Genomic DNA, 27590 nt, shown 5'->3' with positions numbered 1-27590 from the left:
GCGAGGATGAAGCGCTTGGGAAGCTAGTGGCAGGTGGGCGGAAGTTTTTTTTTTTATTTTATTTCATTATAAATTATTTTTTTCTTTTTTTGCGAGACAAAGCGCCTCGTTTATGACATATCGTGAGGGAACTAAACTTCTAAGTTAGTCTGTCGGGAGACATTGGGCCCAGTTGTGAGGAGAGTCGCTTGAAGGGAGGGCGACGGTTGGAGTCGAGGGAGTTGCTGAGGTATGTTGTTGAGAAGGCGTCAGGTGAGGTGTCGTGTGTGGTATCGGCGCTCCGTGCAGTTTCGGTCTACTTTATTTATTTATTAATTAAACACTCAGTATACTGAGTATCCAGACCAGACAATCTTTTATTATTTACTAGTAGACCAATCGCAACCCGCAAGCCGCACTTTTAAAAGTGACTTTTACAGATTGGAAATATATTTCTATAAGCTTCGGCGCTGCTTGAAATACACTTTTTAAATTATGGCTTTAAAAACAAAGAAACTTTTATTAACAAAAAGCGGTAATTACAAAAATGTACTTGTAAATTGTGCGAGGCTCGTGCATCGATGACGTCGTTGCTACATGAGCACGCGACGTGGTGTGTGCGGCGGCAGCGCCGAAACGTGCCCGAAAGACAGCCGCGAATTATCACACCGTGGAAGTGTTTACGGAGTGTTCCCCGTGCAGTTTTGAGCTGTGCTAAACTGTATGCCGAGAGTTTCGGATGAAGTGTGTTTAGCCTTCTATAACAGCTGGCGTCACACTTTTGGAAGATTGCTGGAATTACACGGTAACCGGCGTTACTGCAATTGTCTCGTCGAGTTGTAAAAATCATCATCATGTAACATTTCACGTCTGTGTGTCTTCAGGTTATGAAGTTTCAGTCATTGTGCACCTCTTTTTCGGGGAAAATCTCGGTACAGATCATTCGTGTGCTGAAATGACAAGTGAAGAAATCAGCGGGGTGTGTGAAGCCATGTCTCTGACGACAACAACAACAAACAGCAGCAATTAGAGATTCACATTTTTTATTCAGATCTCCTGAACGCCCCCGTTGTGTTTCAGAGAATGATCTGTTATGGTTAGAGATAACAATTAAGGCTGTTTTAAAACACTTTATGTTCAGTATTGAATTATGTCAGATGAGATGTTTCACCTGCCACATGACTTTATCTTTTAAGGTGACTCGTGTGTTCCTGGTGATTTGCACTGGTAGGTAATCAACTCTGTAATGATTTACCCATTGATACAACAAAAAATTCAGAGTGTAAGTTCAGAGTAAGTACCTTGATGACAAATATGACCACTAAGGCTCCTATGACCCTATGTAAATCTTTAAAAAATGTCCTGTTATTTCATAGTGTAGTATTTCTCTAAATTAAGTTCAAAGTATACATCTAGAGGAAAAGGGAAAATGGACAAGGGTCTGTGTTTGCGTAGAATGCAATGTCCCGTTTTCCACATGTTTCTGAATAATGCAGCATTTCCCTTTCAGCCTAATGACTTTTGTATGTTTAATTTAAATTTGTGATAGAAATGGCTGTATTGTTTCTTGTTGTTTTGGAGGAAACCAGACACTGAGGGTTTTGTCCCAGGGTTGAAACCCAGTCGCTTGTGCAGTGTGAATACTGTGTCTTTGTATCATCGTGTGTGGCAACACAACTTTACACCTGTGGTGTTCATTGGAATAGGGCTGGTAAACTGCCACCTTGTGTAAACAACATCCATAATGCAATGAGGAAATGTTCTAGTATTTAGTGTCTTTGTCTGTTTTATATGGCATGTGCAGCTTTGAGATTATATGAGAGCGGAAGTCAGTAGTTACTGCTAAATAGTGATTGTTTTGAATTTATTCTTTGCTGAGAGGAAACAGAAGTGATTTACTTTACATGACTGCACTGAAGCCCATTACCCTTCGGTTATGGAATCAAAGTGACCCCCTCGGGCGGCATGGTGGCACAGCGAGTAGCACTGCTGTCTCACTGTGTCCAGAGGGTGTGAGAGGACGTGGGTTCGATCCCCTCTCGGTCTGTGTGGAGTTTGCATGTTCTCCCCATGTCTGCATGGGTTTCCTCCAGGTGCTCTGGTTTCTTCCCACAGTCCAAAGACATGCTGTTCAGGTTCCCCCCGTAGTGTGTGAGTGACACAGAGAGTGTCCCACTGATGTATGGATGAGTGACCCATTGTAAGTAGTGTATCTAGCAGTATAAGTCACCGCGGTGAATAAGGTGTGTTGGCTCATAACACTACCTAGAGTTCATTGGAAGTCGCTTTGGAGAAAAGCATCTGCTAAATAAATAAAATGTAAAGTGGAATGATGGTTTGTTACTGCCACTCTTGTAAGATACTCATTCATAATTTATTTAATAAAATCTTTTGGATTAAGGTGGCATTGTGGCACAGTGCCTGCACGTTTGTTGGGCATAGGGCTGATACCTGCTTGACTCATTTGGGACAGCATATTTTCCTTTTGTTCAGAAGGGTTTTTTTCTAGGTGATTGCTTTTCTCAACTGTAGGAGGAAGGGGAGTACCTAGGGTACCCAATCTAGCCTAGTGCTGTATGTTTCTGGATTAGGCTCTGGACCACCACAACCCTGCCAGGGTTCAGTGGTTATTGATGGGGAGTGACTGGACGTTACAGATTATTCGGTTTTTTTTTATCTTTATCAGTGTCACAGTCAGTTTGATTAACACGTTTCTGTTACGTTCATCTGTGATGACAAAGTGTGAAGTGTTAAACATGTCCGTTTGAGAAATGTTCGTAGTTTGCCCTTCAGGATGTTTAATCTGGTTGTGTTGGTTGGGTGACATTTTTGTGACCTGCATTATGATTTTCTGGTTGGTTTGGAATTCTGCTAACAAAAACTGCCTTGTTAGCAGAATGTCAAGTTAATGACGCGTTACATGCACTGTGTATGCATGTTCACTTCTTGGGGTCAGTTTCTTATACTTAGTGTGGTGACATTTTCAGATTTGCACATTTTGGGCAAAGTGACAAATTAGGCCAAATCTTGTGATCAAGGTTAGAGTGTCATGAAATGTAAAACAAGTGGTGTTGATCTAAGGACAAGAGGCATTGAAAGAATGGTGTATAGTTTGTATAGAGTGCTGGTATTGCAGGTCTTTTTACTATTGGTATTATGAATACATTTCTGTTAACCAGTCCAACACCCTTGCATTGCCTACTATTATCTCTCTCACACTTTTGTTAACCCCTTGTTCAAGTCATGGTTGTGACAGTCCAGCGCCTATCCCAGAGGCACAGGGTGCAAGTCTACCTAGGGTACATCCCGAATAGAACACCAATCTATTGCATGGTATTAGCATTATCCTAAGACCCTTAAATAGTGAGTGGTTCTGATTTGAACTGATGTAGAATTAAAAAAAAAAAAAAAAAAAAAAAATGAGGTCTAATTGTTAGATAGGATATGGATGCAGTGTTTTTTTTTTTTATACATTTATATTTATTCATTTAGCAGATGCTTTTCTCCAAAGCGACATAGATCTTGGAGAAAATAAGTGTGATTTTTTAATGACAGAAATTTAATCTTGGAAAAAATGATGTAATGTTACTGTTTTGGGAACATTGTAACAGAAATTCAGTTCATATTTGTTCTTCTCAGTTATATCCAGTGTGGTGAGTTTTCTGATTCTTGGGAAAAATCTCATCACCTACAAAGAATGCACTTCAAGCCTGAATGATTTACTTTTTCCTAATCTCTTTTCAGCAGATTTAGTTTCACAGCAGGACAGCTAATGTATGTTGCAGTCAGGAGTTGCTGTAAGATTGATAATGTGACATCCACTGAGTAACATCATAGCAAAGACACCATGTAAACTGGAAAACCTACATTGGGTCATTTTGCAGTACTGATTTTGAGCATCGTGGGAGAAATGGTTGCACATAAGCAACAAAGGTGTTACTGTGTTTGAATAAATGCCGATTTACCTGGACCAGCATTTCTCCCATTATTTCTTCGAGTATATCAGCAAGCTTGGGTAATCTTTTGAGCTGCCCGATCACGTGTATCCTCGAACGGAAGTAACTCGCCGCACAAAAGCGCAGCACAGGGCTCCAACTGGACTCTTTCAGGGACTTCTACAAAGCACACAATTCTTAGAAAGTGTTTTTGTGTGCAGTCTGTATGAGTCCAAGAAGCTTTGGATTGGAGATGCATGTTGAGCAAGTGAAGAAAGGTGTTAAAGATTTTCCTGGAGCTTAACTGGTTTGTTTCTTTTGGAGTCAGGGAATAATTTACCATATTTGCACATAAAATAAAGATATGACTTTAAAAAGTTAGTTGTAAAGTGCTTTTGTAACAGTACGGTATACTAAATAAATTTGGATTGATTGGAGGTGTCCGAGGGAGGTGACAAGAATATTAGGAAAACCCATGCAGTTTGACTTCAGTAAATTTAAAGTCTATACATTTCATTCACTTATTCCATTCTTCTTCACTACCTGGCTGAATGATCATGATCTCTGTTTGAAACTGCTTTTCCTCCACTTTTAAAGGGCTGTGGACTGTTACCTCTTATGAGTCCTAATGAAAAGGTATGTGATGGACTGCTATTGCTTATAACTGTAGAGGTCTGAAGCTGTCATTATACTTTGTACAAATACCTTGTGGTATTTATGGAGTATGTGAAGAGACAAGCTATCACATTATCATTCTTCCTCCTATTTTTATTTTTGAGTATATCAGAACATTGAAACAGCTTTTTGCAGAGTAGATTTGCCAGCCACCTTTGCCTGCTCATTTTATGGTCTTGGTATTTGAGGTCTCACTGATGTTTACATTCATTTCAAAGGTTAAGCCTGTTCACCCCACCCCACCTCCAGATATCCCCTTTGTTTCACTCCTTACCCATTATTTTCCCTCTTTCACACCCCTTCCCCCCAAACATCCTTTCTTTGTTGCTCGGATCCACTGATCCACTCTGAACACGGCAGAGAGAAGTTTAATCTCCACATGCTGTAGGAGATCTTTCAGTGTGTTTTATTTCTCCTCCTCCTCCCGCTTTGGGGATTCACTTAGATGAGTGGCCTTTGTAATGAGCTGAAATTAAAGTGCAGTCTGATAACAATAGATGGAAAAGCACAGAATGTAAGCTGCCACGTTGTAATGATGATAACCACTAGGTTTGCGAAGCTGGTATTGTGATATGTTACATTTTGAAAGGTTTCATCGGAATACTTGGGGTAAAATTATGATAGCAGATTAAAAGATAAATTTAAATTTGTATTTATAGACTTCCCCTTGTGTAGGGGTGCTATGCAATGAGGGTAGGGAAAATGAGTTTAACATTGATTGCAGGTATTCTTTTTCACTGCTAGTTCATCTGCTTACATTGGTTTTAAATAAGTTGCTGAACAGAATAGATTATAGGTTTCCCATCAACCTGCCAAAGGATTTTTGCAAATCAAATGTAAACTAAAAATATGCAAATGTGGTGACTTTCATGCCTTTTGTCTCATACGTGTGTCTGTCAGGATGTTTATCTGCTATTATGAAATATTATACTGGTTTCTAAGAGACTGAAACAAACTGGAAGAAGTTTGTATGATCATTCTTGAGGGTAACTTCTCTGCAACAAGACCTGGAAGGCTTGTTATAGATAGAGGGAATGAATTAAGCAAAGTGCAGAGAAATCCTGGAAGGAAGCCGCCTGCAGAAGAACTATGAACTGGGAGAAGATGTATTTTTCAGCAGGACTACAATCCCAACCACAAAGGCAAAGTTATATTGGAGTGACCATAAAAACAAAAATGTCTATCCTGGAGTGGCCATATCGGAACCTTTACCTCTGTTTCATTTGTGGCAAGACTTGAAAATTGCATTTCACTCACAAAAGCTGATAGTTTTAAAGTCACATTTTTGATCGCTACCAGAGGTGCCTCAACTAAGTATTGACCTGAAGGGGCGATGCAGTCTTCCCTTACTTTGCAAAGGTTGTGTGTTCCTGAAATACCCTTTGTAATGGGAATTCTCATTACAAGCTCAAAGATGGTATTGCCTTTAGTTTTGGTAGTAAAACTTTTTTGCATTCCTGAGCCCTAAAATGATACCCAGTTAGGCTAAAATATTGCTAAATCCCACTAAAATGGACACAGAGACTTCAGTAGTTAATTATAACAAGGCTATTTCACTTCTTTCGTTAGTGTCTAATACTGTATAGCAGCATACCTGTGCTTTTGTACCTATTATGTACAGTACACTTAAAGTATTGTCTTTCTTTGGGTGCCCTCCTTTCCCCCGTAGTCTACAAATGCGTTTCTGGAAAATTGGTGATTCAAAATTGCCTGTCATGTCTGGGTCTTTGTATTTCATTTTTTTTAATAAAAAAAAAAAAAAACCTTTCTGCTGCTGACACTGAGCATAAACCCAAAAACCTTATCTGACCCTGTCAGAACATAAGCCTTACAGTATGTGCTGCAATAAAATTATGCTTACACAAAATACAACAGATACAGTAGTTCTAATAATACTAGGTATGTATATAAATATATTGTCATGGTATGTTTATGAAAGTAAACTTTTTCCTGTAATTACTTATAACCTCTAGACACAGTCCTTTTGCTTTAGGGTTGGGAGAACTGTCTTTATCCTGTTCATGTTGGTGCTCTTCATTGAGTAGAGTCTTCTCTCAGTTCCATAACAATTTGAGATGCATTCATGGATTGTTTTCTCAGTTTCCTTGGTGTGTTCAAAGGCAAGGGGGGAAGCAAAACCTTGTGAAGCCCTTATATTTGTTCCTTGGTAGAGAAGATCTCGGTACTCCATCTTACACAAAACAGGTGATCATTGTATTTTTGGGAACTGGCAGTCAAAGATATCATGTTCATCATAATTATACTAGTGAGAAAGTAGATTCAGAGCTGTAGTGTGGTATCCACTAAAGCAGGATGTACTTCAGCTGAAGAGTAAAAGATTCACATAGGCTGACTGTAACTCTGATTCTACAAGGGTCTCTCACCATAGGCCCAAACACCTGTCTTTTTTCTTTCTCCCCTCCTCCCACTTTACCATTTGCAATGGCCTTCATCACCAAATGGCACACAACAGAGTTTATCTGGGTCTTTTAAACTTTTACTTTGGACTATACTAGTTGACATTTATTCTTTTCCCAGGGACCTGGCATAGTTAGTGTTTGACTCATATAATTGGGAAAAGTTCTGGAAATTGATACCTTGTGTTATGGTGTTAATCAGCCATGCTGCTGAAGCAATAAAAGTAATTCATCCGTTAATTGTTTTGTATTTTTCCATAAACAACGGCAGATTATTTGTGTAAAATACACAGTTAACCGATTGAATGTTAAAAGTTGCCTATTTCCCTTCTTACTAATTTTTAGTGCTAGTGATGTTCCACATTTTTGCATTAAGGTAATAATTCTAATAATTCAAGTTAAGGTCAGTGTGCATTTTGTTCAGTTTTGGCTTTGCCATTCAGTCCTCCAATAGCTTCTGCACATTGGTGTGGCAACCACAGGACCGTCGACTGCAAACGTTATTTTCTTTTCTTTTAATTAGCTTTTGAATTGTTTGAGAAGATGAACTTTGCAAAATATCTCTTCCATAATATAAGAGCAAGGAAATGTCTGTGGCATCATATGTCTGGTGTTAAACTGGTCATGGTCTTCCTCGTATTATTTTTTTCTAACTGCATCCTGCACTGTTGCTTTTTCAAGGTGATGATGGTGATGATTCTTGAAGCTGATGACTCTGAGGTTTTGGATTGTACCCCTGTGGGCTTTCATAACCAGGCTTGGGCTTAAGGCTGTTTCTGCTACAGTATATGAAGCTGCATATTACACAGGATAATTGAGTGCTCTTGTGGACAAACGCACACTGTGGTGGTTTCATTTCTGTGTCCGGTGTATCGCTCTCTGGTAAATTCCTATAAATTGGTTTATTTTCACTGGTTAGCTTTAAGAACCCCCTCTGTATTAACAAATAACATTCCAGTCATTAAGCAATGGAACTGCCAAACTAGATAAGTGTGCCTCTCTCCTGGTTTCCGATTTCATTTTCTTGACTTCATTAAAAAATGTTTGTTGGATTAGGTAGGGGAGACTTGCTCACCTTGCAAACAATCTGCTGTTGTGTGCTGTCATTTTTGGTTTCTCACCTTTTAGTCTAGCCTTTCATATGAAATATTTTGTTTTCACTATTTATTTCTGACTCCACATGCAAAATAATCAGTCCTCATTTATGCTGTATACCCTATATGAGCATCATCCCTGAACCCAAATTGGTAATTGGGACTGTAAGTATATTTTTTTCATTTGTTGTCAGTTTTTTACTGAGTGTGTTGTTGTTTTTGTTCATATGTACATTATGGTGTACATATTTGTTTTAATTTGAATTCCCAGTGTTGTACAGGTACCTGTTTTATTAGCTTCTGAATGTTTAAGAATTACAATGTAGGTAAGACTTGGTTCATGAAATATAAACTGGATACTTTTGGCAGCAAGCACATCAGAGGTGTGTGAATGAGTTTACTGCTCCTCAGTTGGTGTATGCTTACATGGATCAACTGGCAATAGTAAAGTATAATACGGTGAACCCCGTTATAACTTGATCGTTAGGGTCCGTAAAATCTCATCGCAAAAAAAGCGGGGTCCCGCTGAATTGGGGTTCAAGAAAATCAGTGTTCACACTGACCAAATGTTGACCAAACATCTTAAATCACCCCTATTTTTGCCCTATTTGACCTGTTTTTTGCATGTTTACTTTGTGGCAAGTATATTACCTTTGCATTAAAGAATTCTACGAATTAATGGTTGTTGCTACAGACATTTCAGCATTTCTAACCTACTCGTGCTATAAGACGGTTGGCAAAGTCTGTAAACTTTGCCAGCTTTTGAACTTTTCAGTTTAGTTTCTCACATTCCAGAAAGAGCAAGAAAAGGGTCTAATGACCCATCGCGTTACAGCCGAATTAGCGGTATATCGGGCAGTGTTAAATTGTGGTTTTACTGTAATATTAGCGGCTGGGTGTGAGACATTGAGCCGTGTTTATGGTAATTTGAACTGCAAAAATAGGTAGGTGGATTTTTGTCATTTGGTTTTCATAGTTGTGCTGAGTTGACATGTCTAGAGGAATGTGTAATAACAGGGATGCCGCCTGAATATAAACTTAGTTTCGGGATGTTATTTCGCGTTCGTGTCAAAAAGTAACCTGAACACCAAGGCTGTGACATTACCTGCTTGCTGTAACACAAGTAAGGTTACCTGATACCATCTGCTTACCCAAAATTTTCCACCTGAGCTTGCATGGTAAGATGGGTAGATGAGAACCGAAGGTTTCTTGCCATGACAAAATTAAATATCATAGTTGTGAACCAACTGCAGCACAATTAATAGAAGCCATAATGTCACAACACTTTCAGTATGTTGGTTAAAAATTAACCAAAGTAATAGTCTGTTGCACTGTTGTTGCTGTGTCTACAAGCTGAGAAAAGTGGTCACAAAAGGAAGTTAAACTTTGTACTTCCAAAGATAGAAAATGGTTTTGATTTGTTGAATAAATGGGCTAATATGAAAAATTACAGTTGAGGGTCATGGCCACTGGATTGTAGGAGTCAGAGGAAGGAAGATGGTGTAGTGCAGTGATTACTGAGGTTTTTGAGGAATATGTCTGAGGAGACTCTGGGAATTGAGTCTTTGCCAGGATTTTGAAAGAGATGAGAGCAAGCAGCTGGCGGCAGTTCTAGGGGAATATTTGGAAAACCAAATGAGCACCATCATTCTGGATGAGCTGGAGAGCTTGCATATAAAGTTACTGGAAAACTTTCCTTGTTAACCAGCTGTCTGTCTGATGACCTTAGGATAGATTTGTAGATGCAAGTCTGTCCAGCTAATTAAGTGTTTATCAGAGCAACACGACATTGGTTTTGACTGCTTTTTCAGTTATTTTGACACTTGAAGTCCCCTAACAGTTCTTAAAATCCAAAGTTTGGCAGCTTTGTTCTAGATGGTACCCAGCCAACCACATGAAGTTAGGTTCAGTAGAATAGTCTAGCTCCAGTAGGTTAACGCATTTCGCTGCTTAAGAGTGGAAAGAACAGCTTGGAGCCCAAGCTAATATTTGGTTTCTGATGTCCAAGTGCAGATAAGAGGTCTGGCATTAAGGCATGACATAATACAGACTGTACAAGCTCTGTTTACTTTTACCTGCGTTAGCTTATCTCTCACATTCCTTTACATGTATAATTAGCAGTACAGGGAGTAGAAGTCTTGAGTATTTCTGAGTGCCTGGGTAAGAGAAAAGTGGGTAAACCTCAGAAGTGGCAATATCTGGTATATAGATTAGTAATGAAGCTTCTGTTCAACTCCTAAGAGGGTAACTAGTGTAGTGTAATAATATAAGGTACGGTCCATATGTGAAAAGTGGAATCCAACCATAGACACAGTTAAAAATTTAAGTTGCCTCTAATGAAATTTGCTGCTCAGTAATGAAAGGATATTATCAGCACATTGCAGAATCTGTTTCCTTGTTTTTTTTCCTTTGAGACATTTTTATAATGTTGTTAGCATCCAAGTATTTTACAATGAGATCAAACAGGTGTCTTACCTGAACTGTAAGATCTGTCAAGAGTGTCACAGTGACATAACCAGTGAACTCTTGCATATTATTAATTTAGGCATGTCTTTATTGAAATGTATCCTGAAAGAGGGGTGTTCAGTAATTTAATAGCAAAGGTACAGCCTAGTAGCATAGTGGCTGGAGTTGTCGCCTTTGGTCCTCAAGGTTGCAGGTTTGAATCCCACCTCCAGCTTTAGTAGCCTTGAGTAAGGTACTATCTCAATTGCTCTAGTAAAATGGCCCAACTGTATAAATGGGTAAATAATTAAGTGGCTTAGTACTACAAGTTGCTTTGGAGAAGAGTCAGTTAAATGTAGTTGCTAAATCTTACATATTTTTATTTATTTAAAATCTTAATTTTTCCCTCTAATACCAACCTGTTAATACACTTTCCAATAAACTATTGTCCTTGGCCTTAGATAAGGGTGTCCTCTAAATTTTTTAATTCATCACTGTTTTGATATTTCGACTCACCCGACCACTTCCTTATCTGCAGTTTCTTGGCAAAGATGGCAGCTGCTTTGTTCCTGCTGTTGATAGGGGTAGGGGTGTATGTTACCTCCAGAGAGTCCGATTTCTCCCAGACGTGCTCCATCGCCCTTCATGCTTGTCAGGAAGGATGGTAACCTTATTCCTGGTGGCTTGATGGAGGTCTGACTGTCACATTAGTATTATCTGGTAGCGTGACCTGACAGCACTTTAGATGACTTTCCAGAAAAGGTGAATGGATGTGCTTGTCTCGTTTTTGTACAAACATACTTTGGTATGTGGACATTTAGCTCATCCAAAGGTGGTTACACGTTTAGAATTTATATTCAGATGGACATCAAGAGGATGTCATGGTCTCAAGCTTTTTTAAAAAAGCATTGGTTCCTCTCCTTCATTATGGTTTACGCAGTCGTCATTGTCAGATTAATCAAACATTTTACTGTTGAACTCGAATGTGACCCAGTGAATACTTAGCAGTTGTATTGCATGAGTAGAACTATCTCTGTAGGTACAGAATCACAAGAATTGATCCATAGTGAAATGTGGTGGGTTTTTTTTTTTTTTTTTTTTTTTTTTTTTTTTGGACTAACTGGAATTGGAACATTCACAAGTTAATTTTCTACAAGGCTAAGCTTTGCCAGATGACTAAATGCTCGCGAGGGGTTTATAATGGTGCGCATTGCAGTTGGGTCACCCAGTGCCAGGTTAAATATTGTCTTGCCTGAATTCCACTTCATATTCTGTTGTGTACAAAGCTGCTTTCAGTACCTTGCTAAAAAGGAACAGGTGAATTGAAATAAATTCTTTTCAGGAATGAAAATGAATTTTGTTGCTTTCACGAAACGTAACCAATACAATGTAATATTTTCAAATTTTCTGGTCTGGTAGAACCAGAGAATGTAGAAGTCTCCTTTGGCTTTGTTTCAATTGCAGCCGTAGCCCCCCCCCCCCCCGTGGAATTCCAGGCTGGTACCAGAGTCCACATTCCAGAGAGGGAACAGCAGCCAGAAATCACTAATTTAACACTCCCTTAATTTTATTTAGGAACATATTCTCTCATTATATATCACTTGCTTTTGCTGCATTTTAGAAAGTTAACTGAACAGCTAAATACCAGTTGCATATTTTTCTTATTTTTTTTCTGCAAAAGGTGACACGTAAGTGTCCAGAATGAGGTTAGTGTCGGCATTGGCTAGGTCCTTACTACTGATCATTTACTTGGAGCGTTTAGCAAAAGCAGGAGAGACTTGGTGAAGGCAAGTGAAGTCCCTCTACATTCTCTTCCATCCATATGGCTGTCATTAAAATCCAGTTTATAATAATACTTTAATAAGTGCTTATTTTGTGCATAAGATGTCAGAACTGTATCATAGCTCTATCAAAGTCCTAATACTTGTGTGTTTCCTTTTCTGTAGAAACTGTATGGTTCAGTTTTATTTGGGTACCTGTATTCCATAAAATGCCAATATATAACTGCACTTTGGTGTTTTTGAAACAAGGCAGTTTAAATTTAAAGCATTTGTTCATTTTTTCTTAAAATTATTTGTAATGTTAAATTAGTTGTAGGACACATGAAATGGAATCATTAGTAATGGTCATTTGTATGTTTGCATATCATTTTCATTTTATTTGCTGGTTTTCATCATATCAAGTAACTGTTGATAAATTTGTGATATAGTTTTATTTGCCAGTTTTAGTGTTATATTTTGGTTTTGCAGTGAACCTATTGATCTTGTCAGTTTGATGTCACTTATGCTTTCAGCCTATTCCTTTTTATTAATACAGACTCTTAGAATTGCACTATATGTGACCTGATGAAACAGGCAATTGAAGAAAAAGGGTACAATGTGAACTTTTTTGCGGCGCTGCCACCTCAGAGCACCTGGGCTTGTTCGCACATAGGCTGAGCCAGATTCCAACCTATGTGGCGTTTACATGTTCTCCCCATGTCTACATGGGTTTCCTCTGGGTGCTCTGGTTTCCTCCCATGGTCCCAAGACATGCAGTTTTGGTGGACTGATATTGCTGAAATTGCCCTTAGAATGTGAACTGGTCAGTGAGTGTGTGCATGGGCCACCCTTTGTCTAGGTCAGTTTTAAAACTATGAGGGACATTTTGTTGTAATTACTGTGACTACACAAGGTATAAGACCATGGGTATTAGTGTTGGCGCCTGTTAGTACAGTGTTAATACATATTTCTCTCCTCAAATTTGACTTGTATCATTGTGATCACATTCTCACTGTGTCAAAGTTCACATAACCTGTCCCTTCAACAGAACTCCTCATTCTTCGCCAAGTCCTTGCTGTAAATCAGTGTGTTGAAATGGTCTTAAATACCTTAATCGAACCCCAGCGCCTCTGCAGCCAATGTAATTAACTTCTTGGGTGACATCAGCAGGATTTTAAATGCATGCTGAGCTTTGCGGTGGTTGGAGTCCCGTGGCAGAAAATGGAGGTCATTTTCACAAAATAGGGGCTTCTCAAAATCTTCAGAATTCCTCCAAGCCTTGTAACGAAATCTTCTTACTTAGATTATGAACTGCGACACCTCTAGCTTTTCTAAACAATTGCATTCCACTCTTTCTTTCTCTACTGAAGCCTTTCTGTGATTGGATGCGAAAACTGGAGCAGATCTGTTGCTGTACAGAATATTTTCTTGTGTTCTTTCTGTGCCAAATGCTTGTCACACGTTTTGTGCTTTGGCGTCGAAATGGAGGGACAATGGAAAAGTAAGCTATAGGTGTGGTAAAATTAGAATCTAATGTTACAAAAACTGATTCTGTTTATATAGAATGGAATCTGGTGAAAACTGTTCTTCGGCTGCACAGCTGGTAGCGTAGTGATTAGAACTGCTGCGTTTGGACCCAAAGGTTGCAGGTTCAAATCCCACCCCCAGCTGTAGTACCCTTGAGCAAGGTACTTATCCTAAATTGCTCTAGTAAAATTACCCAGCTGTATAAATGGGTAAATAATTGTAATTAGACTAACATTGTAAGTTGATCTGGAGAGAAGTGTCAGCTAAGTGAAAAAGGTAAGTGCCGAACTCACAAAGACCATATGCATAAATTGCTCAGGGTAGGTGTTGTAACAAGTAACTTCACTTGTCATCAGTATACAATGTATTCAGGCTATGGCCTGTAAATAAAATTTTTACTGAAATTCTACATGTCCTGAAAATAATGATTTGGTTACAGAAAAGAAACTTAATAGAAGCACTCAAATGGAATTTCAGATGTTTTTCTTTAAGATCCTTTGTTGAAAATGCAAACTTTTCCATAGCATGTAAACCGTGGTTGCGCTAGTGGTCGATGTCACTGGCTGTTGAAGAAGCTTGTTATGGTATGAAGGAGTGTTCGGGGTCTTGAATGGGGCTCCCCGCGTGTCTTTGTGTGGCTCGGACAAGAGCGGATGCCCTCACAGATTGGCCTCGTTCCATGCGGAGAGAAAGCCGGCATGAATACAGCTCGGCCTTCCTTTCTTTGAAGCCGTTCAGGAATGTGGGGCTCTTTTCCCTTCTCTTTGTTGAACGGCATTATCAGCAGTGAAATATGCTTTCTTCCGCGTTCGTTCTCAAGGTGGACGTCACAAGCATGCACCAGCAGTATCAGAGTAAAGAGCCTTGACAGTTCTTTCTTTACTTTTACTTGTGTCTTTAAATTTAAAAAAAAAAAAAAAAAGAAAACCTTTGGACCGGAAGAATAAATGTCAATTGTTTTATAACCGATTTAGTGAATAATCCCTGAGGAACAAAGAAATGGAGCTTTCATGAATTGTTTTAGCAGATCAGGTAAGTGATTCTGCAGTAACCTGCAGATGATTTTAGTGCTTTAAGTAGTGCTGGATGCCTAAGGTAGATTTATTTTCTTAGGATTAGCTACTGTTTATTTATTGCATATTGTTTTGAGAAAGAATTTAATTTTTTCTCTTTCAGTGTATGCAATTTGTTTTACCTGTATGACTGGTGAACATTGTTACTGTGTAGCAGGGCATAAAACTAACAGCTTCAAAAGATTAACACATATATTTTGTTGTTTGGTAATTTCCTTGGGATTTTTTTGTGTGTTTGCTTTTCACTAATGTACAAATATATCTTACCGAAGTCTAAATAAATAGCAGCATTTCCAGACAGTACATGGAATAAAAGACAAGTTAATTTTCAGTGATTTTGTCTAACTTCAGCTTATAAATTACTCAAAATTTTAAGAGTATTACTGTTAATTACTCTTTCATTTTAATTTTTAAAATTAAAGTTAAGAAAAATTACTGAGTGGTGTTGTGTATTTGGGTTCTGAGCCATTCCCACTGCACGTTGTGCCACCAACATTGTGACCCATTACTTGCTCTTGAGTGGTCCTTGTTCCTAAGTTTGGTGTTGGAGGGCAGTATCTCCCTGCATCAGCACAGGGGGCAACATGTGCCCCACTTGGCATATGAGCCCTGCTTAAGGGCTAAATATGCCCCTCATTGAACTGAAATTGCTAGCAACTCGTGAGCAGTTAATTGCCCCAGCTCCATACTAATAAAATGTCCACGAAGGATAATGTTGTGTACACTGGAGAATTATTCTTATTAGTGTTAGCTGGGACAGCTGGGTAGTGTAGTGGTTAGAGCTACTGCCTTTGGATTCAAAGGATGCAGGTTTAATCCACACCTCTGGCTGTAGTACCCTTGAGCAAGGTACTTACCCTAAATTGCTCCATTAAAATTACCCATCTGTATAAATGGGTAAATAATTGTAACCTTAGCACTGTGAGTTGCTTTGGAGAAAGGTGTCAGCTAAATGAGTAAATGTGTCCTCAAAAGCAGATCAGAAAACATTATCATTAACTTGCAAACTATAGTTTATTCTTGTTTAAGTTCTTTCATTTGTACTTGGAGTAGATTTAAGCGCCTGTCTGTTGTAGCTCACATGGTAATGCAAAGTAAAATTTGAAAGCTTTCTTGCCCTCCTGGTCTGTAAGTTTTCACTTTAAGTATCTAAACACATTTAAAACTCTATCTTGCCTTTGGTATTCTGGGCAGCTCCATCTGTAAGAGCATATAGAATCAACTGCCCTGTAATTATGCATTTTTGCTATTCCAAGGTGACAGACACCATATTAGAGTAAATAGTGACACATTTGGTAATTTATTAAAATTTTGAAAACTCGTGACATTTAGTAAGTACATTTACAGTTTTTAGATGTATTGACAAGGTATATGGCTTTGTATATTGTATGTTTAAAGGCTTTTTGCCTGCTAAGAAATGCATATTTGTTTTCTTATTTTTTGTACCTTGCTTTGGAGAAAAGCATCCTTTACACTAATGAATGTAAATGTAATTTAAATTATCTGGAACCTACATAATCAGCTGTGTTAAATGTAAGGAGTATGAAACATGGAAAATTTGTTTATGAATACCACAAATACAATCCTAGATTTTGTAGATTCTCCATTAGATGGTTCATTTAATAAGGTATTTAGGGCCTTATCACGTCTATATAATGTATGAAGTCGGTACACATTGTACCATGGCTGTTCATATTTTTACTGCATTATGTAGTAAGGTTGTACTAACCCATTTTGCTAGGATTCAGTCTGCAAAAAAAATTTTTTTTGGATTGTTAATGAGAAGTTAGGATTTTACTTTGAATTTGGTACAGTATTTCTTCCTGTAAAATGTAATTTACTGCTATCTAAATAAATACTTTGTAATTAAGAATTGACCCCTTCATTTTTATCTTTTCTGGCTCCATAATGTTTTACAGGTCACATATATTGATGACTGTGTTTGTTTTCTTCCTAGGAAAATACAAATGTGCAGTAGCATCTGGTGAATGCTCCACTTTCAAAGTCAGTTCAGCAAACCCCAATGGATTCCTTCAGCTTACAGTTTGGGAGTATGAACAGTTTAGATCTACAGCCTTTAAGTTATGAAGTCAGTAGGCTCTCCCCAGCCAAGTCCACCAGCAGCATTGACCAGTTTACCCACCACCATGGAAAGGGGGACTCAGCATACAGCTCCTTCTCCGGGTGCTCCAATGCCCCAGATTATGCCTCACCGTTCCTCTCAGATGAACTCAATCCCCACACCCTGCCATACACAGATCTGAAGTATGTAAAGGCTGTCTACAATCCTAACATCCTGAACAGCAACAACCGTAAGAGTGTGGACCAGCTTTTTAAGTCAGTGGAGGCCATTTCGCAGCATCGCCACTGCCAGGACTCCTCCCTTAGTGGTATGCACAGGGACCGGAAGCTATCACCACAATTGCTGCCACTACCTCCAACTCCCCCTGCCCGTCTAGACAGTTTTATAACAGCCAAGAACATGGAGGATTACAAAACAAAAGTAAGTCCTGATGGCCAGTCAAATGACAAGTCCCACGAAAGATCTTCAGTACATAATCCTGGAAGGGTCCATCCCAGACATGATGCAGTCTGTGGTCACAGGATCTCGCAGCCTAATATAGAAGATCTGGTGGATCAAGGTTGCTTGGATCAGACTCAAAAACAAAGTCAGTTCCCAAGTACTTTAATTCAGTCCTCTCCAGCTGCAGTTCTACCAGAAAGCCGGTCTGAAAATCAAAGGAAAAGATCTCGCTCGGAACGTGTGCTGAACCCTGCCGAGCAGAGTACCAGAGATGCACAGCGTGCAAAACAGAACGTGATCAGTAGCAGCATCCAGCACAAAGGGCAGTACTATTTTGTGACAGGTGTTTCATCAGAATCAAGCTTTCGGAACTCTTTGTCAAGTGTAACAGAGGGGGAGAGCATGCAGTCTGTTTCGGAAGGCCCGCAAACATTAGTGGAAGTGAAAGTGAGGTCACATAGTTGCACTGACCGTGTTAGCAGAGGAGTCCGGCGCAGACACTGGAGTAGTAGTGATCTCCAGGGTGGCATAGATGTTTCTTGCCAGAGTCTAGATGGGTGCACCAAAAAACAAGATGTGGAGTCTCAGCGAAGGAGCTCATACAGTCCATCTTACATTTCAAAACAGGAGTTCCATAGCTTGGACAGTTTGGACGAAAAGGCTACAAACGGAGACATGGGTCTCGTATCTCACAGGCATCACAGCAGCAGCCATCACATTTTCTACTGTGGTCCAGAGGATAGCACTTTGCCAGCCACTTGCAGTGACAAGGACATGATGCCCACTGTGCTGAGCACGGAGCAGGGGAAGGATGATAATGCAGAGCGTCTGCCCATGGTGATGAAACGGTCTTTGGGGGATCTGCCTAGTGATAAAATCAGTAAGGAAAGCACGCCCCTCTTGTATCACCTAACAGGAGCCAGCAGGGGAGCACTGGTGAACTGGCCTAAGAACAGCGGTGATGCCAGCGAGACCCAGAGAGAAACTCGGAAGAGCACTGCATCCCTGAGGCAGTGGAGCAAAGAGGAACACGGCTCCTCCAGTAGTGGCGACAGCAACAGCGTGGAGCAGAGCAGCACCTGCAAGGTGAATCTAGAGCAGCATCAGGATGCCCTTGGGCCTTCCACAGGCACAATGGATGACTCCTACAAGAAGTATTACAAGGAAAAGCTGAAGGATGCCCAGTCTAAGGTCTTGCGGGAGACATCCTTCAAGAGGAAGGACCTACTGCTATCGTGGCCCCACAGGCTCAAGCAGAGGCCTGAGCCACAGCTCTCTGCGCTCATGTCAGTCATCACCCAGAGGGATCTCAAGGCCACCTTTGTTAGCCCTGCAAATTCTGACTTAGGACCAGAGGCTCAGGGGAAGGAGAACAGGAACGAGAATAAGGAGGAAGAAAAGGGTAAGGAAAATGGAAAGCCTTCCGACTTCCCTCAGCCACAGGTTGCTCGAATTGGGAGCAGGAGAAGGTTGGGGGCAGAACAAAAGAAACTGTGCTATTCTGAGCCGGAAAAGTTGCACCAGGTGGGTGCTGGACCGATGCATGTCACCTGCAGCTCTCTTGGTAATGAGAAGGAAGTTCTCCTATCCCACGATGAATCCACTGAAGAAGGCCTGGTGGCTTCCAGGAAGAAGATGTTTGAGACAAGGAACCGCACCTTCTCCGGGGTTGCTAAGAACACACTGAAGCAGATCCAGATCAAGGCTCTGGTGGCCTACATGGAGCGCAAGATAGGTCACAAGACTGCTGAGCCCCAGCAGCCACCTCCAGCACACAGGCACTCCACAGCTGGGAAGCCACATGAATGCGTTCTGAGGTCCCTCTCGGGGAATGTAGGACCAAAGAGAAAGCTTCTGCGGCCCCACTCTGCGGGTGGCTCTGCCAAAGGTTCCCAGTTTGGTCCTATCCAGAGTTCTCAGGAGCCCCCTCAGTCTAGTTGGAAAGAGTTCACCCAACCAGCTAAAGGGTTGTTCACTTCTACCGAGTGTCTGCTGGACCTGCCAGAACAAGCAGAGTCGGCTGAAGCTTGTCCTACCTCAGCTGCACAGACCTGGCAGGTGGGTTTCACATCTCTTCTTTGTAAAACAAGGTTTTTCTGTCATGTGCAAGTTAATGCATGTTTACATGTATCACATTCTGTAATAGTGACTTTAAAGAGAATGTTCACTTTTTCACAACTTCTGAATCTTGTTTCCTTTTAGAATGAGAGGAACGTTGAAGACCCCTCTCTTTTACTCACTGAGAAATCCAGGTGAGATTTACCACGGCTCCCCTAACACACCAGCAGATGTTTAAGAACTAAGATTGTAATTTTGTTTTTTTGCTCTGTTCAGTGGTTTGTGTCACTCTGGTGAGAATAGTGCTGTGTGAAAATGAATTGGATTGAAAACTGAAACACATAAACATCATTTATTGTTGCTTTATGGTGGCATTATGCATATGTAGAAGAAACATTGCTCTATATTGTTAACTGTGGTTAATTATGAGCAAATAATATGAATGTAGATACTGTTCCCAGCATTCTAATGTACAAATAAATGTGTGGTAGACCTTCTCTAGAATATGATGAGCTAATAAAAGGCATGTATGTATTTGTTCATGTGTTTTTGGTAGGTTTCAAATGAAGGCTGAGGGAGAAACACGGATGAATAAAAGCAGTGTGACCTCAGTTCCTGCAGACCAGCGGATCCGGTCGGTAGCTCTGAGGGGAAAGTCCATGGAGGAACTGGGTGTGACTCCTGTCAACACCACGCCAGTTTTGAGCAGGAGCTCTGAGCAGCTGGACCAGCTGGGCTCAGGCAGAGAGAAAAGGGTTATTCTCTTTAAGGAGGAGCAGAAGCAGGCCCAGCTCTGTGCCCATAAGAATCCTCTCATAAAGCAGGACTCCGCGCCTGAACTGACTGGTGGTCAAGGTTCGGATACGGCTCCCTCGGGGGCTCCTGAGACGGCTGAAGCGCCAGCGATAATCTCTCCTTCTAGAGCCAGAGCTTTGTCTGTCATTGCTGGCCCCACTAGTCCCAGCTCTATTCTCCCTAAAATTGTGGGCAACAGTGTGTTCTACACTGGAAACATCCACCAGCTTAATTGCTTCCTTGTGGGAGAACTCAGCAAGACCAGTCCCAGCTCTCCATGCTCCCCAGCCACATCCAGGTATGCTCGTATGAATCACCATGTATATAGTGCTGAGAAACCAGGACCTTCAACTGGTGCCCCACTACTAAATCAGTTGATGAATGCTTTGTCACAAAAATAACATCACCTGTTGCAGGTATAAATTATTTTTGTGGTAATCGTGGTAGTGTTACTTTTTTACCCAATAGTAACTTTAGTTAACTAAACTTGGACCACCTCCACCATGTGCATGGTGATGCTTTTGATGCGTGTAAGTATTTGTTGGCCACAGTGTGATTTATTTTTGTTTGTTTGTTTTAGCACACTTGAGACAGCTCTTTCAGCAGGCTCCCTACCACCAGAGCTTTCAGCGAGACATCAGACTGAAAATCGGAGGTTTGACTCCAAGGAAGTGTCCCTGAGCTGTGGAGTAACAACAGACCCAAGCTCATGTTTTGCTCCAAAGGGTAAGCAGAACAAGAATCATGAAGAACACAATCTATCTCCTGAGGATTCCAGCACAGCAGAATTTAACCCATCACCAGTTCCAGAGTGTGTTGAGTTACCAGCAGCCCAGTCAACAACACCCCCTGCTGTCACACATGTGGTGGAAATCCAGAGTGCAGACTACAATCAGCCACAGAAGGAAGAGCACAAAGATGAAGAAGAACTGCCAGTTAGTGCGCCAGAGACCCTAGGAGACAGCTCAGCAAAAGGTGAACCGCAGTGGGAGGATCTTGTAGAGGAGGTGGTGGCTGAAGACCAGTCACTGGCCAGAGTCCTGCTTCCGGTGGCCAACAGGAAAACAGCAGTGATGCTGATGGAGCAGTTGCTGTCTGAGGACACACTGCTGATGGAGGAACACTACAGGAAGAAACACGAACACCAGATCAGCAGCCCTCAGCAAGCTGAGGAACGGTAGCTACAGCATTGATACACTCTCATAAACTTAGTGTGTTTGTTTTATCTTACAAGAAGTAGAAGGATAAGACAACTTCAGTTTACATTTACATTTATTCATTTAGCAGATGCTTTTCTCCAAAGTGATGTACATCTCACAGTTTATAAAAATTGATTCTAATGAATTGATTGGTTCAGTGTGTTTAAGGTCTTGTTTTATTTTGTGCAGTTATGTAGAAGGTGATGTTAAGCCTCCTGATGGGGGGAATGTAGACCTGAAATTCGAAACCCAGAAAACTGGCCGTGTGCAAAATAGAGGAGGGAGCGTCACGGAAAAAAAGGTAAATCATAGTTTTCAGCATTGTTTTGCAAGTTTCTTCATGGAAGAGCAGTTGCGTCAGTGGTCTTTAACTTCAAGGAACACTCAAGTCCATTCCGGAACTGTTCTACAATACAGTAGTCTTTGTTCATGGGCATGGTTTCAAAGGCAATTGTTTAGTGCAGCAGGAGTTGTAATTTCAGAACTCAGCCCATGTCCCATTGCTATTCCCATTCCTGGTGCTGCTCGGGAACCGTTGCTGAATGTCTTCATTCTGTATATTTGCCCAGGTTGTTATGTTTCCTCCCTGTTTTGTACTTTCTTCTCAATTAGAGGGCATTGATCGCTTGCATCGAGGGGGGTCTGCGAGCCGTTGAGGTGCAGCGTGCAACCCTGCACGACGAAGTCAGGGCAAATGCACTGAGAGGCGCGGCTGTTGATGCCCTGGTCCAAAAGAGCTGCCTGCCGGCCGAGTACGAGCGTTACACTTCATTCGTCGGGGACCTGGAACGTGTGGTCAGCTTGCTGCTTTGCCTTTCGGCCCGTCTCGCCCGGGTGCAAAATGCCCTGAGTGCTGTGGGAGACCATGCTGACGCAGAGGAGAAGGTGGGAATTTCTGCATTTTGTATATTTTCCTCACTGTACTGTATATTTTTATCATTTTACATATTTACTTTTCTGCACTGCTAGAGTTCTCACAGAGGGGGGCATGGTGGCGTAGGGGGTTGGACCGAGTCCTGCTCTCCAGTGGGTCTCAGGTTCGAGTCCCGCTTGGGGTGCCTTGCGGCGGACTGGCGTCCCGTCCTGGGTGTGTCCCCTCCCCCTCCGGCCTTACGCCCTGTGTTGCCGGGTTAGGCTCCGGCTCCCTGCGACCCCGTATGGGACAAGCGGTTTAGACGGTGGGGGGTGTGTGTGTGTGTGTGTGTGTGTGTGTTGTGGAGTTCTCACAAATATCAGACTATTATAACTTCATATTTATTCATTTAGCTCATGCTTTTCTCCAAAGCGTCTTTCAAAGTAAAGCTACTTTACAGTTATTTACCTATTTATACAGCTGGGTTATTTTTTGCTGAAGCAATTTAGGGTAAGTTCCTTGCTCAAGGGCACTGCAGGTAAAGGTGGGATTCTAACTTGCAACCTTTCGGTCCAAACGTCCACCCTACCGACTATCCCTGATGTTTGTACTTTTTTCTTCATTGTATAGTCATATAAATGCGGCACGTAAACCTCATCCTGTTTTTAGAAATATTTTAGCATGAAATTTTGAAAAGACCGCATCTTTTAACATCGATCATTGTTTATGTGAATGTTTTATGTTACTCTTTTCTGCACTTAGCAGTTCTAAAGGTAGCTGCTTTAGGGTGGTTATCTTTACTGCTCTCTGCTGGCAAAATGCAAGTCTGCTACATGTCGGTTAGAATTAGTTTTTGTTATATGAACCTAATTGAAGCTATTTAGTAACATACGTTACTCTTTAGCAAATCGTTTCTAAAGCACTAATTTAAAATGATTTTTCTTTGGCAGCAATCTCTGGACAACAGACACCGTTTGCTGTGCAAGCAACGCCAGGATGCCACCGACCTCAAGGACAACCTGGATCGGCGAGAGCGAGTGGTGTCCGCAATCCTGGCCCGGCACCTGACGGCCGAACAGCTACAGGATTACCGGCACTTTATCCAGACCACAGCTGCAATGCTCATCCGTCAGAAAGACTTGGATGAGAGGAAACGCCTGTGGGAGGAACAGCTCGAGTCCCTCTTGAACAGCATCTCCCCTTGAGCAGCCTGATGCTTCTGTTGCCACTTCTGTCGTCATCTGTATTGACCTGTCCTCACGTTCATGAGGATGTTGGTGGGTATGGAATCAAGTGGTTCACCTGGTTATTAACTGTGTGGTATATCCTTTACAGGTATCCCTGGAGTGTTTTTTCAGTAGTAATCTGTTTTTGTCATTACTTATTAGTAAGAAAAACATTGACTCAGCAATCTGAAATTAAGCTTTAAACTTGTTCTGGTTGCCAGGGTGAAATAAAACTACAAAAATGCAAAAGATTGTGATAAAATTCAAAGCTGATGAGTTTTAAAATGAGATTTAAAAAAAAAAAAAAAAAAAAAATTTTCCCCCTAATTTAACATGTTGGCACTCAGAAAAAGACCAAAAAGAAAGCACTTTGATATACACTTGCACAGGTTTTTGAACATTTTTTTTTTTTTCTTCTCTTCTCTTCCTTAAACTAGCACTACAGCATAAGCCCATTCTACATTGTGAAACATTATTTATGCAAAGCTTTTGAAAAAGGCAATGAAATATGTATGGACTGATATTTGTGGTTGTTCTTAATTGATAATTGTTTTGTCCGATTTCAGTTTTTTTCTTTTTGTTCTAAGTCCTCCACTTTAAATGAAAAGCCTTTGTAAATTTATATTACCTTGTTAACAAAAACTAAATTTTGAATTTTGCTTAAGGCACGGGTTTGTTTCAATGGTACGTTAATATTTGGACACTCGACAGCGTGGCTTCACTCTCCGATACCTCTCTACCTCTGGCAGTTTCGCAGGTTTCTGTCTTCAGACACAGATGTTATTTCTGTTTAAAATATCGATCAGTGTCTTTCTTCAAATTTTCAGTGAAAATTCTCCTTATACAACTTTTACCAAACATTCAGTGATGTACATATGTGTTAGTACTATGAAATATACAAATGCAATTTAAGAACACAACTGGATAATAGTAAAATACATTTTAGTTTTGGATAATGGTTTTTCTCAGTGTTTATACATGGACATTGTGTATGCTGCTTTTCTCTTGAGAATCATTTCATTTCCTCGAGTGCATATCTGTCATTGAATCCGTAACACCTAAGCGTTCAGAGTAATTTTAAATAAATAAATAAATAAATAAATATTAGTGCTTCAGTTGGTGGTTTGAGTAGGAAAGATGTTTTCCCTGCGGAAATCTCTTTGGGGGTTTTTTGCTGGTAACTGCATACCACACTTCTGTTTGTGTTTTAATTTTCAAAAGGTGTTAGTTCCTGCTTTATTTTCTTCACATGCGTAACTTAATAACAATTTACATAGCAATTACTTCTACTGAGATGTTGTTGTGGTGCTAATTGTAATGTGGTATTGAAGTTGGTGAGATGCATTTCAGAGGGAACACATTACCAGGGTTTTACCAGGGTTGGCAATCAGATGGTCTCCTACATACATTATATCCTGTTAAGAACTGAAAGTCATTTCATTTTTAATTTAAAGGCAGTACAGTTTCCCAAAGCAAACACTTGAAAGGTCCAAGATGGGATGGAACAAATGCTTTGAAAATGTTCTCAGTAAATGTTGGCTCCCATCATGAATTTCAGTGTATAACTTTAAATAAAGTGATTTATTTTTTATTTCCTGTCATGTTTTTCATAAATACTTCAGTGCAATATGAGTTTTTGTTATAAAGTACATACAAGCCAGTCAGACATAGGGCAATCAGGCACTTATTTAAACATTAAGAAGTGCATTTGAAGAACCACCGGTCCACCGCATGTCTTTAGCCTATGGGAGGAAACCAGAGCACTTGCAGCAAACAAATGTCGACACCAAAAACGGGCCAGTTCCGCACAGTTTGACCTGGATTAGAACCCATATCTGAACCCGCAGCTCAGGACTTGAGGTTTGTGCTGAACCATACATTTGAAGAACACTCTTGCCTAATTCATGGTGAAGCTGGTACAATATTGTGAAGGTCCAGGTCCAAGAGCCTTCTGAGATACTCACACAGTACAGCATTGCCACATACTCCACATGGACTGCAGTGTAAAATAAACATATAAATCCTTCCTATTCAGACATAAGTGGGCTGTCTCGTATTTTAACTGCATAACTGGCAAAGCCACGTGAGGAAAGCTTAGAGATTAAATTTAATTGCAGGAATTGTATTTGGCAGTTGAATTCAAGTAAAATAGAAACTGAAAACTTTTACCCCTTATGATACATTATCTCAACACATAAATACATTATGGCATCATGCCAGGCCAAGGTTCCTACTATGGATTAAATATTTAAAATACTCAATGTCCAATATCAAATGTTATGTCAGATAATCATAATGCAGTCTTTTTTCTAGTGAAGTCCTAAGTGATACTGTATATTACAAAACTTCTTAAACATCATCGTCCAAACGCACTTCCTTGCCAAACACTCCGGTGGAATGTACATTTTGTAGCAGGCTAATGGAAGCAATAGGCGGACGCTTTCCAGCGCCATTCTATGATCTCAAAGGGCTAACGTCCCGAGTCTCATGAGGAGATGGAGAAGGACAGAAGGATGTTGATTCAGTTAATTGCCTCGCTGGAGAAGGGCAGCTTCCCATGTACTGCGCTGTCATTGAAGCTCCGGCGGAATGCGCCCCCACTTGTCTGTGAACACAAAAGCCAGTTGCTGAGAGGCTTTGTGATTGAAATAATAAATTAGGGACAGGGCCCCTCTTATTGGCAAAACGCCTTCAAAACCAGGCCGCTGAAGGATGACGCCTCCATACCAAGCAACTCCTTGGTGCTTTTTCCGAGAAAAACCATTCTTATAACGCTGTATGTCTTAGGCAGAAAGTCTGGAATTATTACCGAAATATCCACATTACTAAAATGGATATTCTCAGCAAATTTGTTAATTCATAGTATTTGGCAAAAGCAATGACTGTTTGTGAGATCTGAAGACAACTGGGCTTCCGTGCCTTGTTTTAAGGTGGCGGGGGGGGGAAGTCTATTTCTTCTTTGATGGGTTTTTAAAGCGGGGGTCCAGAGCTGCCAAGGAGCCCCAGTGCGGTGCAGCACAAGGGAAACATTGTGTGTATCTCTGCCTCGTGTCCAGGTCCACAATAATTTGTAACACACTGCAGTTACCCACAAAAAGCCACTATTAAACTTTGGAGATTCTGTTGCTCTGCAAAACGTGGTTGCCGCTCAAGGGAAGAAGAAATTTCTCTTAGCTATGGCCAGCTTGTTGCTAATGAATCTGATGCCCTGCAGCAAGGTCAGGATCAGTCTGCTGGGAAAAACAAAACAAAAAAACAAAAAACAAAAAAAACACTCTTTTTACAAGACAGCTCCTTGTGACTGGAGTTAAAGTGCTGACCTCTCATCTGCGCTGCTCTGCGGACCCTCGCTGACTTCTTTACTGCCTCACACAGGTCCGTCACATTTACACAACCGCATGTTCATAACTGTGGCAGAGCTTCGGGGCAGGGGTCAGTCTGGGGAGAATCTGTTCGCTCTGTGTTTGAGTGGGTTTTATCTGGGTGCTCTGGTTTCCTCCCACAGTCCAAAGACGCATGTTTTAGGTGAACTGGCGACTCTTAATTTGCCCTTATTGTGTGAATGTGTGATTGCTATGGTATGGACTGGCGCCCTGTCCAGGGTGTGCCCTGCCTCGCACCCTGTGCTTCTGTGATCCCTGTGACCCTTTATTGGAGAGGCTGTCGCTAACAATGAATAAACATTTATAACCACAGGTAAAGATACTAACATGCAAATAAGTGGAGCAGGTATTGTTGAACTTCAAATAACTTTGGTGGATATATTTTCCACTCTAGTAAATTTATCCTTTTAACTAAAAGTAACTGGAAAAACATGAGATTATTGTATTTTACATAAATAATATAACTTGAATTGCATGCAGAATCATTGTAAGCATTGAAAAAACAAACTGCTCAGTATTTTTTCTTTTGTTGGTCAATAACTCATACTGATGGCATGTCAGTCACATGTTAAGATTTCACAGGACTTTTCAGATAAGCAATAAGGGAAAAGCAAAGACAGACATATCTTCTGATACATAAGGATGCC

The 27590-nt window shown here is 40.7% G+C and overlaps 1 protein-coding gene across 4 annotated transcripts; it reads left to right on the top strand.

The window, feature by feature from the left end:
* On the top strand, nt 1-24027 carry shroom1 (shroom family member 1). 4 transcript variants are annotated; one of them, XM_018751621.2, is made up of 9 exons: nt 91-229; nt 16863-19487; nt 19632-19681; nt 20044-20580; nt 20863-21008; nt 21087-21459; nt 21671-21782; nt 22094-22366; nt 23285-24027. In XM_018751621.2, exons 2-9 carry the CDS (start codon nt 16929-16931, stop codon nt 23537-23539), a joined length of 4305 nt encoding a protein of 1434 aa, XP_018607137.2. In that variant the 5' UTR covers nt 91-229; nt 16863-16928; the 3' UTR covers nt 23540-24027. The 4 variants fall into 4 exon arrangements, with proteins under 4 accessions (XP_018607134.2, XP_018607137.2, XP_018607133.2 ...); XM_018751618.2 differs by lacking the exon at nt 91-229 and adding an exon at nt 1-33 and having other exon boundaries at nt 20863-21459; XM_018751617.2 differs by having other exon boundaries at nt 20863-21459.
* Nucleotides 24028-27590: the final 3563 nt, after the last annotated feature.

The sequence above is a fragment of the Scleropages formosus genome, chromosome 4 (assembly GCF_900964775.1).
Source record: "Scleropages formosus chromosome 4, fSclFor1.1, whole genome shotgun sequence".
NCBI classification, from domain to species: Eukaryota; Metazoa; Chordata; class Actinopteri; order Osteoglossiformes; family Osteoglossidae; genus Scleropages; species Scleropages formosus.
This window is presented reverse-complemented; position numbering and strand designations above follow the sequence as displayed.